The 14,027-nt window shown below is 37.7% G+C and overlaps 1 protein-coding gene across 4 annotated transcripts in view; it reads left to right on the top strand.

Moving 5' to 3' along the window:
• Positions 1-14,027, top strand: part of PICALM (phosphatidylinositol binding clathrin assembly protein) — a 71,410-nt gene that overhangs the window by 49,193 nt on the left and 8,190 nt on the right. For 3 of the 4 annotated variants that reach the window (XM_075491192.1, XM_075491194.1, XM_075491195.1), the window contains 7 exons: positions 4,689-4,796; positions 5,725-5,856; positions 5,946-5,976; positions 6,954-7,053; positions 8,608-8,631; positions 11,218-11,277; positions 13,406-13,510. In XM_075491192.1, coding sequence (XP_075347307.1) covers positions 4,689-4,796; positions 5,725-5,856; positions 5,946-5,976; positions 6,954-7,053; positions 8,608-8,631; positions 11,218-11,277; positions 13,406-13,510 — 560 coding nt within the window. The remainder of the gene's footprint in view (positions 1-4,688; positions 4,797-5,724; positions 5,857-5,945; positions 5,977-6,953; positions 7,054-8,607; positions 8,632-11,217; positions 11,278-13,405; positions 13,511-14,027) is intronic. The other variant, XM_075491193.1, reaches the window with a different exon arrangement.

Here is a 14,027-nt window from a genome sequence, read left to right as displayed (position 1 = left end):
TGTCTTCTGATGTATCTACTTTCACCAGTAGGACACCCACACATGAAATGTTTGTTGGTAAAGTACCATTTTAAACTAATTTCCTATTTCCTAAAAATTTTAACATTATTTCAGTTTCTAAAGTGTATTTGTGGGGCCTTTCAGAAGCTAAAAGCTGGTCATTTGGGGCTGATTTTGTGCGATGTTAGAACTTGATTTAGTAATTGTGCCATGAAAATGGTGTTAAAATCCTTGCTTGGCTACCTAGATGGTATTCTACCTGATGTAAAGGCACTTAGTTATAGTTAAAGCAGTTGTTTGAGTGCGGTTTTACACAGTCTCTTATGCTTAGGAATTTTAAGGTAAAATACAACGTATGCCTGAGAATGAAAAGAAAATGCTGCTACTTTGTTCCTCAGGTTGAAATGTTCTTTTTAAACATAGGAGCTTAATCTAACTTTTTTTGGTAGTGGATGTTTTTCCCCCCAGTAGTGTTAGCATTAACAAGACTGAGAAAGCCATGCACATTCTGGTGCATGGTCTACTCAAACTGTTTACCTACTAGGCAATAAACTAATGACTCACCTTTTCAAAACTGTTGAAATCTTACTTTGGAGGTGATTCAGCATGGCTGTCATTAGAAATCCTTCAAACATTTCTGTTGGTGCAGCTACATAGTAATTGGATTACTTTTCAATATGAAAAATGAAGTTAGCCTTCATAGACTAAAAATCAATTAATTATACGTCAGTTCTGTTCTTAAGTAAAGCTAGATTTAAAGACAATTGTGCTGCACCACGGGCTTTCTTTTTGCAGTTTGAACCCCACAAGAATTGATCACAGAAGAATCCAGACTGTTATAACAAAGAGATCTTTGATACCTCTGATAGTTGTCAACAGAGATAAAACAAAGGGATCTCTTTAGAGATATTCATACCGCCTACACTTTGTCATCCTAGTTTCCTAGCTTGTCTCTGGTTAGTGGAAAGAGAAAGCAAGCAAGATCAAGCACAAGAACTCTTGTTGTGAACTTCTCTCTACAATTCCCAGGGAAGATTAGTTGGCTGAGGCAGTAGTACACAAATACTTTAAGCTGTTACTACTGTGTAATAATCTGGCCTATGCTTCTAATTGGTCTTTCCCATGCTTCCAATAAAACTTGTATGGTTCATGTGAATGTAGAATGATCATTTGAAATACAGCTTTTTTTTTTAGCAGGGTTGTTATTCAATCAGATCGGTTTCCTCTGTATAATTTGTTCTTCAGTCATACAAAAAGTTGTGGCAGGGCAGGGCTATGAACAAGAAGCCTGGTGGGTTTTTGTGACACTCGCTGGTTTGTGTAGTAGTCATCGCACGACAGCCCTGAAGTTGCTGGAGATGGATGGCACTGATACATTGCATTCCCTTCCAATGTCTCATTCTCTAAAGATATATGTAGAACACAAGTGTGACCTTCTGACAGATTGATATGTGAAATGTAAATGCGGTTTTAGCTGTAGCACAAACAAGGTGCTACGATAAAGTGAATGTGGATTTAAAATAACTCTTTCTGGTTCTTTAGATCATTACAATCCATTTACTGAACTAAATCCCTTTGTGGCAACCAAATATGAATCCACTATTGGGCTGTATCCTTATAATTCAGGTATAAGAAAAATGCCTTGAAGCTTTTACACTCATTTCTTCCATGGGTGTAAAACATGGCATTTCCTTGGGAAAAAAAAAGAAAAGTATTTATCCTAATATAGCTGTAACTTTGAAACTGTGCTTTCCCCTTTTGTGTTATAGAGAATGTAAACTTGTTTCTTACTGTATGTCTGATGTGTATTGATTTCGTTCCATTGGTTCTATGTTATTAGAGTATATGTGAATTTATAGACTGACCTGAAATTAAATTTTAACTAGCAGATAAACAGTATATCTTGGTTCTCTTTCTGTAACTCTCCCTCTTCTCCTTTCCTGGCTTTCTCTCTTGTGTGATACGCCTTATCAGATTCTTTTTGTGGTCCTCAAGCTTACCCTAATGCTTCTCATTTCCGCAATGAGCCTTCTTCTGTAGCTGGTCTATTTGGAGGTAGGTAATGGGATACAGCCTTACCACAAAGACAGAAATTTGAATGTGTCATGTGCCTAGAACTAGTAGGTATGTTATTGGCTACAGAAGTGCATTATTATGGTGGCTCCAACTCTTATTCACGTGCTTGTGCTAGGTGTATTGTCATAAATGGTAGATGTTTTTTTCAGTTTGTGCTAAACTAAGGCTTATTTAGTCTAAACGTGAAATGAGTATCTCCCCATTTCAGGATCTCTTCTAGTTTACATGTTGCTACATACCACACAAGACTCGCATGTTATAAGTGTCTTCTCATCTTACTCTACCTCATTGCTTTGAAGATAAAGTGATTGGGATGTTCTTGCTGCTATGGCATTTTTGTTGATACATTACTCTTAAACAGTGCGCTAAACTAGTACAAAGCTTTGCAACAGAACATGAGAAGGAGGTACCTGCTGCATTATATTACTGGCTAACCATGTGTGCAGCTGTGTAATGTCCATATAGTAACCCAGTACTGATGCTGGTTCTGGAACACCGTCCTGACAGTTGCTAGACAGGCTGTGGACTGCGACAGATATTAATCTGTCTAAACCAGATTAAACAGGGAGTATTAACATTGTTGCTATGCAAGGTTTAGGAATACCTTGAATAAATGGTTTGTTGGAAGAGTTAGTTCTTAAAAGTGCCATAAAGTCACATTTTGGCTTAGTGTCTTTGAATAGAAATTAGCTAGAGTCATTTAACGAAAGGTTAAAAACTACGTATGACTCTGTTCCCTTTGTTCCACATCCAAAAAGCAGGGTGATCAGTTTCTGTCAAGTCTTGTTGGTTTATTCTCTTGAAGGAACTCCATTAAAAATCCTGACCTTTGCACCTTTCAAAACATCCACTTTAGACAAAATGCTCTGGGCTGCTGGTTGATACCAGGAGTAGGATTTGATCTTTTTCAGAGGCTGACTCAAAGGAGTCCTATGTATTGTTTTGTCTTCTGGCTCATCTCATCTCATTAGCTTCGTAAAGCTTGAAACTTCCTAAAATGTGAGAGCAGGAAACTCAGCTTGTTTCAGTTTAGAGCGTTTTCTAAAGAAAAATATGAGCTATTGTAAGTCAAGTTTTCTGTTGGTACAGGCACAGTTTTAAGAGTTGCAGGACATCCCATCAAAGGAATTCCTATCCGCAGCTCAGAATCACTGAAATGGCTTGTTACAACTTGACGGTATACTTGTCATAAAGATACTCATTTTGCTTTGTTGATTATTTACTGCCTATCTTTTCCCACATTACTGCTTCCCATGTTTTGCTATATGCTGTTTTCTTTTATTTTTTTTTTTGAATGAAAAGTACATTGTTTAAATTGAGTGATGGATGCTTTTGAGTTGTACGTTCCTTTAAGACAAATAGGAAGGAACAAGTAATCCAAACTTGGTTTTTCTGTGAAGTTTATGTTCAAGGATAGCATCCTATAGTTATTAATTTTTTAGGTGAAATGTGACATTTCAGGAAAACAGTAAGATTGAAATGAGGTGCTGTCACACCAAGCTAAATTTAAAACTAAGAAGTATTCTTCATTGGTTATTTCCACTCACTGCAATGTTTTACTGCTAAAGTATTTGTGATCCTTTTCTTTTATTTCTCCATATCATCAAAATTTCTGTTAGAAACCAGAAGAGCTATTTTTCAAGACGGCATTGCATTTTTTTGGTGCTTTTCATATAAAGTAATAATTACTTCTGTAATTGCCTGAATATCAAGATGATGTACATGCACGCTTGTGTGCGTGATCATATGTAACATTAAAAAATACAGTTTTAGAAACAAATCAGTATTGACTTCCATATTACTGCACTATTAACACTGCTGAACGTCATACGCAATGCTTTGTACTGCAATAAATTTTCATAGGATTGAAAAAAATTGTGTATTTGGAGAACACTAGTTTACAGGTACATGGAAGGAGACACACGGAGTAAGTTCAGACAGGAACAGGAGTTGAAACTTGGTTTTAATGACCTGTATCTTCCCATAATTACTGGAAACTTACCTGCAAAACATGGTTGCCTGCAAAAATGTGTTTCCAAAACTAACTAAGCAAGCGCTATAAAAATTATTAGTATTAAGAGTGTCTAATCGAAGGCATTACTAGTCAGGCACCTTGGGATGGTTTGGATCTTACTCCAGTTGTATCTGAGAAGTGCTCAACTAATATAAAACATGGAGGGAATAATCTTCAGGCAGGTAATCTTGAAACAGATTCTGTACCCAGCCAGCTTCTTTTCCTGGAGAAGCATGGTGATTATTTCCTCAATAATTTTATTGTAAGTATTTGGTAAAAGAATAAGGAAGATGTGAATAGTTAGTCCAGAGATTTAGCAGCTGGGGTGAGGAACGTGTTTTATGGCCTGTCTGTCCAGTTTTTGAGACAAAACCTTTCTTTGGAGGAGTAACTCCAAATAAGTTTCAAACAAACTGCTTCCAGCTCTTTCTCTTACATGCTTCTTGGTGTCCAGGTGTAATCTGGACCTTTGAGGTATTCCTAATCTTTCTCCAGTACTTAAATAATACACATTTATTTGGCTTGGCTTGCATAAAGAAGGTGGATTCATGGGAAATGCTGTATAAAAACATTCAACTTCTTTCTTTTTTCCCCACAGGGTTCACTCCATCTCCTGTTGCTCAACCACAGCCATCAGCTGGCCTTAATGTTGACTTTGAGTCTGTGTTTGGAAACAAATCTTCTAATGTTGTCCTAGATTCTGGTGGTAAGACACTAAAATAGATGACGTATATCCTTTAACTTTTTTTCATTCTTGAGGTATAAATCTCTTAATCTGCATTTACTCATACTGCTGTGACAGTGTTCCAGCTGAAGAAAGCTGACTTTAAAACACAAATAGCAGCATTCTTCATCCAGTTTTTCTTTATTAATCAAATAATTTTTCCTTACACACTATTTCTGTGTGCACCCTGCTAAAATGTTTACATTGATTTCCTTCACTTAAATATTTTGTGCATTAAAACATCACACAGTGAACAGCCTTCATTTTTACATGCTGTCAACTGAAATTAAGTCTGTATTTGTAGAGTGTGGTCGGAAGAGGTAAAGTTGCCTCCTAAGTTTATATATCTGTGCAACACATTTTTGGCACTTCTTTGCCTACATGTTACTCTTTCAATGTTAAGATTATTTCAGAAAATGATAAATTATCAAAACATACGCAGTTAATTTGGCTTGCAGTCATAGTTAGTGCTCTTTCTGTTCTTTTGAGCATTGGAAAATAAATATTTTCTGGTCTTTTGACATTGGACTCTTGACATCGGATTCTTTTTGGGCAAACCAGTGATCCGCTAAAACCAAATTCATATGCATTTTTATAAGATAGAAATACTTTAGATATTTATTCTTTATTTTGTTTTACATTTTGATTGCTTTGCAGTCACTGTGAATCCATTCCATGTAAAATTGATGTCATGTAGGTTAAAATAGTAAAGTGAAATCTGCTTTCTGTAGTAAATATCTCCTTTATGAAGAGATATAATAAGTATTATCCTTCTTGTATAGTGTAGCATCACTAGGTTAAAATTTGTGTTTTAGCCATTGTGTTGAACTTGCTGTCTCTTTAATTGGATGTCACAACTTTCATGGGAGGCCTGTGGTTCAAATCACTTACTTTATGTTTATCGTTCAAGGCTTTGATGAACTAGGTGGTCTCCTAAAACCAACAGTGGCCTCTCAAAACCAGAGTCTTCCAGTTGCCAAAGTACCACCTAATAAATTAGTGTCAGATGATCTGGATTCATCTTTAGCCAATCTTGTAGGCAGTAAGTATTGAACCACTAACATATAAATACTTATTTAATTATTTTAAATGAACAGAATTTCAGTAGTATCTTTTTCTACTTTGTGACAGATTTGGGCATTGGAAATGGAACTACTAAAAAGTGAGTATGCTTAACCAAAAGTTGAGTTGATTTTCTTGATAGTAAAATTTTATAAAATTTATATTTATAAATTTTATAAATATATAAAATTTTTATATATATTTTATATATAGATATTTATATAGATTTATATATATTTATATTATAGATATTTATATAGAATTATATATAGATTTTTTTATATATATCTGAACCTGAATTCAGGTTCAGACCTGTGCATAACAACATAATGTTAACCTTCAGAGCACGTTTGGGTTTGTACTTTTTCTCATAGAAGGTATAACGAATTGTTGAGAGCTGTTGGAAGGTGACTGTAGACCAAGTGGTAGTGACAGTGATAACAGCTGGCAAGATGTTCTCCTGTCTCTGATTCCTTTCAGCCTTTGTATATATTTAGGAAATGAGTTCATCAAAATGTTTCTTTGTAGTTGTAGGTAGTCTTAGCACACCTTAAATATTTTGTGCAATCTGAATGTGCGCAGAGCTGTATTAAAGATTGTGAAACTACAGCCTCTAAACCACAGACTTGTGGTTGACCTTTGGACAAGTGAATTTTGAAGCAGGGCATATTCTAGAATAGTGAACATGTGCTCTAGCAGCAAAGTTGAGAATGTGATTAGCAAATTTCAGACTTATCGAGACCATCTGTGCCAACTCTGAAATCATTCAGAAACCTAGTGTGCAGTTGCTCTGAACTAAACTATCTTGACCCAAGAAAAATCAGCTAGAGTAACTTACTGATACTGAGGAACTTGACTGAGATTAGATAAAGCTGAGGTGGCTCATGTTGAACATCTTGCCTTACTTTTCCTAGCTAAAACAAGCTGTCGTGAGACCTTTATCAACTCCTTTGCTAAGTTAGAGTTTCTTCACTAACAAAAGAAGCTGCATTTCCAAGAGGAAACAGTGTTTACCTGAGGGAGTTTTGTAAGAAAGTCCAATGTTTTCTAACAATTCTTTAAAAAATTTATTTGAAGTGATGTAAACTGGACTCAGCCAGGTGAAAAGAAACTAACAGGTGGTTCCAACTGGCAACCCAAGATTGCACCTACAACTGCGTGGAATGCTCCGACATTGGTAAGCAAATACGCATTTTAAAATAGTGAGTTCCCTGTAACTTACATATGCAGGCTGATGTAAAACAGAAATTTGAAAGCGATCTATAGTTGCAGTAAAAGAGTAGTAGAAAACTGAAGAAGTGGTCAGTTTGAGATGAGTACTGCTTGGATTTGTTTTTCTTAGCTGTGCAGTTCTAGTAAATAATTTGTGATGTGACATGTGCAGGTTTAGCATAAACTTCAGTAGTGTTTGACCAGCCTCTCTCATGGCAAGATAGCAGCCTTCGTGTTTCACTCAACAGACATAAACCTGCTAATTCCGGGGGGGGGGGGGACGACGACGACTTTGGAGTCTAGAAAAGTAGAAGTGTGAAAAGTATGTTCTTCAGGTGCACTGATACGTCAAGTATGTATACTTTACAACTCAGCCTCCTCTGGGGGCAAGGATGGGCCGAGAGATTAATCCTCTTGATCCTTGTAGCGGTGTCTGTGCAGTGATGCGGGCTATAGCTTTCTTAATGTACGTAACTACTGCTTTCCTGCCCCGATGTGTGCAATTGTTTTTAATGCATGTCAGTTTTGGTGATCAACTTCATAGTGTCTGTTGTAGCAGGTAGTATTGGCAAGGATTTGTGGGTAGTGTGTAGAACGAGCGTTCTTAATTACATGTCAAAAAAAAAAAAAAAGGTTAAGAGTTTATATGAGTAGTTTTCACAATGCTAACAGAACATTTTTGCATGTGAATCCTACTCACCCTTTCACCATTGACCCGGAGAACTGTACATGGACAGAACGAGTAACAAACTGCCCCCGAGGATTCATTGCATCTGACTCCTCTGTGACTGACTGGGGGAGGTCGAATCCACAGCGTAATAATACAACGTTGTGGATTTGGAAAGAGAGAGCTTGTCACCCTGGATCCACCACCTCTACCCTACTGGGTGCCCCTTATCAACTCACTACATTGATGTAGGGAGAAATGCTTGTGGACCTTACCCCGGAGGGTGTGTAGATATTGAAGAAACCGTAACTACTTACCTGCTTTAGTGACTGGTGGTTTGAGTTTACTTGTGTGCTTGAATCTGTTTAATAACTCATGTCTTGTATATACATTTTCTTGTGATAAGTCATTACATGTAACAGCTTTTATTATTTAGAGATACTGTTGAGACACTTCTTTTCCTGTGAAACTGTTCTGTTAACATAAAAATCTTGAAACAGAAATAATCTAGGTGGGAAAAAAAAAAGTTTCTTTTCCTCTGCTGGTCTATTTATTGTGGAGTTGCTGCTGCTTGCTAAATAAATATGCTTTTGAAATAAGGCTTTCCCATCTTTGGAAAAAAGGCATATACCAAATAAATGGACTATACAAAACAATTACAAACCTAATAATGATGACAGTATCACAGGTGTATGTTGTCTCAGTAAATGACTTAAATTACAAGAATGTGTTGGGGTAAACATTTAATGTTTTTGTGAACTAAAATGCTATCTGTGTATATTCCGTTGTGTAAGTATTTGCTTCTAATCCAGTGTTATTGCATTATGTAATTGTTCTCCCTGGGAAATACAGAATGGCATGCATTTTCCACAATACGTAAGTGAAACAACCCACAGCCTTTTTGCAATCGACTGGCATGCTGATATTAACCACTGCTGTTGCAGAATCTCATAACCTTCTTGCTATTTACACATTTCTCATTTTAAAATCTTTGGTGTGCCAAAAATTGAGCTTTTCCTAGCATACACAAACTTCATAGGTGGTCTGCAGGCTCTTGACTCGAATGATGGCATGGGAAATACCAAGATTATTTTTCCTTGCTTTAAACTGTACCATTTGCTGCCAGAGAGCTGGGGTGTGTGTCTGTGCTGCCTTCAATGCACTTGGTGAATTTTGAATGAAGATAAAAATGTTTGTGTTTGAATAACTGCATGAAACCTCACGGGCTTCTGTTATACTTGGCACTTTATCCACATCTATGGTAGATCTTGATTTTTTTTTTTTTTTTTTTTTTTTTTTTTTTAGTGGGGAGAGACCAATATGTCATTAATGCTCATATAAAAAAAAGACAATCCATGCTGACAGTTTACAAAGGGCAAGCAATAGCCTGTGCTTGCTGTCTGAGGAATGCAGTCTTTCATTTCAAAGGATTTTTTTCTTTATGTCAACAGTGATATTGGTCTTTCCCTGTATTCTGTTTTTATTGCAGGGTAACTCTGTAACTAAAGGATGGTAGGTCCATACTTGAGCACTCAAATAAATTTAGTCAGCATGTTTGTGTGTAGGTGTGGATACACAAGCAAAACAAACAAAAAGTAATTCTCAGGATAGCTTTGCCAGCTGTGTGAAATATGTGGGTAGTACACAGTCTAGATAATTTTTGATTGGGGAAATCTGTTCTGATGGCAATTGAAATGCCAGTGACACTGGCTACTATCTATGAAAAGGCAGCTGATACCTTAGAACTGAATTCAGAAGCAGCTTTGCTGATGTCCTATTCGTGATGTTACAATTTATCTGCTTTCATTAATCCGGTATTATTAATATTTTGTCACTTCCCTCTCTTCTGTATCAATAATCTCTGCGTACCAAGAAATGCATATGGTCTTTGTCTTGTCATGAATAGTAATCCCCGCAGCAGTAGCATGAAAATTTATAAGCACCAATTTATAGTCTGAACAAAAAAAAAAAACCCAAACCTTTTCTGTCCTTGTAGGAGTTAATACTAATTTAGAAAGTGTATAATGAAACTGTAGAACAAAGAATATGGTTAGGCTATGAAGAACTGCCTTTCATATTGTAATGGTTTAACCCTAGCTGGCAACTAAGCCCCACCCAGCTGCTCGCTTACTCCCCCACAGTGGAATGGGGGAGGGAATCAGAAAAGTGACAAAACTCGTGGGTTGAGATAAAGACAGTTTAATAGGGAAAGCAAAAGCCGCACACACAAGCAAAGCAAAGCAAGGAATTCATTCACTGCTTCCCAGGGGCAGGCAGGTGTTCAGCCATCTCCAGGAAAGCAGGGCTCCATCACGTGTAACAGTGACTTGGGAAGACAAACGCCATCACTCCAAAACTCCCCCCTTCCTTCTTCTTCCCCAGCTTTCTATGCTGAGCATGACGCCATATGGTGTGGAATAGCCCTTTGGTCAGTTGGGGTCAGCTGTCCCAGCTGTGTCCCCTCCCAGCTCCTTGTGCCCCCCAGCCTCCTCGCTGGTGGGGTGGGGTGAGAAGCAGCAAAGGCCTTGACTCTGTGTCAGCACTGCTCAGCAGTACCGGAAACGTCCCTGGGTTACCAACACTTTCCAGCGCAAATCCAAAGCATAGCCCCATACTAGCTACTGTGAAGAAAATTAACTCTACCCCAGCCAAAACCAGCACAAATATATTTTTCTTTCTAAGAGTTATCAGCTGTTTTTTTAGGTATATGTTGCCAAGTTGTTTACAAAATGTAGCTTCACCCAGGTTTTGTCTGTTGACAGCAATCTTACTGTAACTTCGTAAAAGTTCACGTAGGTTAAGGGTAATATAAACATATCTGCAAAGCACTAAGAGGATTTTTAACCTGTTCAAATTCACTGTACTAAGTGGGTGAACGAGAGGGAATGCAAGTTGGATATTCATGTTAGAGTTGAATTTATATCAAAGCATGGTAGGAGAATCCCTGTAGCGTGTACGTCCTGGCTAAAGAGGAGATGATTCCTGTAATGTTGGCAGAAGCAATGGTAATTTGGTTTTTCAGTCTCTAAAATTCTCTCTTAAGACTCCTTGTGTACCATTACTTCTGATTTTGAAATACAAGTATATACTTCATGGGATTAAAAAAAATGCTTCTGCTTCTGGAATGTTCTCTCTCAAACTTCTGTGTCTCATAGTGTGTTCTTTAAACAGGATGCTGAGAGAATGGTAGCTTGTAGTTTAGTTTTGTCAGCCAGAATCCTAACAGGTTAAAAGCAAATACATAGCTCTAAATTTGCCAAGATCACCTAGAAACTTTAGCTTAGGTATTGTATTCCATCTGAAATGATTTGGATACACTCTTAACACAAGACTGCAAATCCTGTTTATTCTTTGCTATATTCATAATAAGCTAAGTGCTGCAGTTGACCCTTAGAAAGCAATATCTTACCAGGACGCAGCTGATCTCTTCTCCTCTCAGTTCACCACTGTTTTTCACACCAGGCACCACCTGTAATGGCGTATCCTGCCACAACGCCAACAGGCATGATGGGCTACGGGATGGTAAGTGGAACTCCTGCAACTCAAAGAAGTCGGATGCCGTGTGTCATTTGATTGCTTACAGTTTGGTAGCAGTTGTTTGTCTGAACTATTTTAGTGAAGGCTGACTTTCAGCTCCTATTGGTTTATTCTTCACCACATCATTAAGTCCTGGTTTTCTAAACTACTTCGGTGGTTTTTGTCCAAAATTAAGTCTGCCTTTTCTTACTTACTTAGGTTTTCATAAACTTACTAAAATTAAGACTGTGTCTATTCTTGGTGCGCTTTATTGGTGTAGAAATAAGTGTATCGCATGAGTATAGCTACATTCACAACTGGAATGTTTTATCAGTGAAGTGAAACCTTCCTTAAATACTTGCTCCCAACCTCAGCAAAAGGTATCTGTAATGATCGATGCTACAAAACTGCCAGTTTGTGACACTGCTGTGTGTTGTGGTGTCAGCTGAGAAATGAACCTCTAGGTGACACACCAATACCAGAAGGCTTTTGACATAAACCTGACCTTGCTGCTTGTTGCTCTGAAAAGTTGTTCAAATTTTTGTCTTTGAAAGAAACTTTAAAATATTCTGTTTCTGAAATGATATGCCTTAACTCTTCTTTATTAGTGTGGTTTTGAAGTAGCACAGCTTTGCTGGGTGAATAAAAGGGAAGAGAACTTCCTTAGAACAATTATTCTGTTAAATGTCTCACAGATTAGTATAATAAAAATAATCTAAATGTTTCATCATATTAATCAAATTAGATTAATGGTTTATAATTTGTATATGCTCAGTAAGTGAACTGCAAAAGTGGCCAACTGTGTTCTTGAGGGTCTTTTGGGAGAGTATCATGTTCCCCATTACCCGTCCATGAACTCCTGTAGTATGTTCTGTGCAAAGTCCTTGTGGTTAAAGTACCTTTAGTGTCAATTCAAACTTGATCTACACAACTTTGCACTGACAGTACTGGAAGCATTTTCTTAGTTATTTTGATTCAGCAGCTGGGGAAGGTAACATATTTAGTGTATAGAAAGTAATCTTGCATGTTTCATAAAGGAGCTTTCATTGTGGGGTTTAAATGCCAATGTGAAATGAAAACTGGAATTGATAGGATGCTGTTATCCTGAGTTGCTGTTACTTGTTCAAAAGCGTGCAACGTCTGAGCAGATGGGTGAGATGGGCCGTTACAGAATGACCAGGAGACTTTATAACACATCCTGAGAACTGCCCTGGCTCATTCAGACTCAGGACACTTACTGCTAGGAATCTCTGAAACGTTGACCCATTTTACAACCCTTGGGTTTAATTTTTCCTAAAATCAGTAGTAGGTACCATAGTTCCGAGCATGGCCATTTCTAAGTGGCAGTCTAGTAGCAGGCTTTTCCCTTGGCGGGGGCATACTGGGACAGGCGGTTTTGTTAGTACCTTAGTATTCATTGTGCCAGCAGTTATTTTTAACTTTTTCGTAGGGTGTTTTCATCAGGGTCAGTTTCCTGAATGGGTTCACCATGTGATTGCCCAAGGAGCTGGTTGGCATGATAGGAGGAGTACCAGGATTAGTCAAGGAAAAGCTGCTTGGAATGGGGATTGCTTCAGTAAGACTGCTGCTAGGTATCAACCCAAGCCCGAGGGGAGTGCCAAAGGCAGCGCCAGAGATGGATGTCTATGTAATATAAAACCTGACTTCTAAGGCCATTAGTATATGTTAAACTCTTAATTTGGCTCTGCCAGAGTGTCAGTAGCACTTTAGACTTTGATTGCATAATGACTTAAGGTTAATTGTACATATAGTTCTCAGTTTTCAGTTTTTCTTGAACTCTGCCAGCTCTGCATCGATATCTGTAAAACTGTTCTTGTGCTTTTGACGGCAGGCAGGGAAGTGCTCTCAGGCCTCAGTCTGGGAGTTTTAGTGTTTCAGATCTTTGCAGTAAGAGATTAAATGGGCTCAGTTATTATTGAGAGTATGCCTTGAAAAGGCTCTAATGTTCCTTCCTAGTAACCTTTATTTGCAGAATATTGTAGAAAGACCTCTTATGATTGCATATATAGATATGACCAAGACTTTTCACCCATTTATCATTTTCCCTTCTCTCCTTAAATACTTCCAATGTATTAATGCTATATGTGATTTGATGTTGTCTGGATTTTTTTAGCCATCACAGATGGGAGGCATACCAGTAATGACACAGCCAACTTTAATATACAGTCAGCCAGTCATGAGACCACCAAACCCTTTTGGCCCTGTACCGGGAGCACAGGTGTGTATATTCGAAATAATTGGTGCTAGGAACAAATTACAGCTGGGTCACTTTCTTTAAAAGTATTCTAATATTTTTTGTGTTGGACAAAATGCGTTGCACAAGCCCAGTAGTTCAGGTAACGATTGCTTCCTAGCTTCTTATATCCAGGTTGGCAGCAACAAGTTGTTTTACAGGAGCAAAGAGGATAGCATTTTAAGGCATTGTTTTTCTGGGAATGTGACTGAGGTTATCCTCAATCCTTTAGTGAAAGGGTAAGAATAGTTAATGTCTGTGCTGTTTGCTGAAGATGGCCTTCTTCCCCAAAGTTCGTATTCTCTGCTGCTTTACCTCTAAGTGTGGCTTTGGGAGATTGTGCTATTACAGCTTTTTCCTGAGTATATGTGACACTGTTCTTTGACCTCTTACACTTACAAGTATTAGATTATAAAGTAACTAAGTCTGGCAGTAGCTGTAAACTTGGTTTTTTAGATGTAAGCTGCATGCTTATATGACAGCATTTTGCAGGGGACAAGCG

This window comes from Mycteria americana, chromosome 1, assembly GCF_035582795.1.
Source record: "Mycteria americana isolate JAX WOST 10 ecotype Jacksonville Zoo and Gardens chromosome 1, USCA_MyAme_1.0, whole genome shotgun sequence".
In the NCBI taxonomy this organism is placed as follows: Eukaryota; Metazoa; Chordata; class Aves; order Ciconiiformes; family Ciconiidae; genus Mycteria; species Mycteria americana.
Note: the sequence above shows the minus strand (reverse complement) of the source record. Positions and strands in the feature narration are given on the sequence as shown.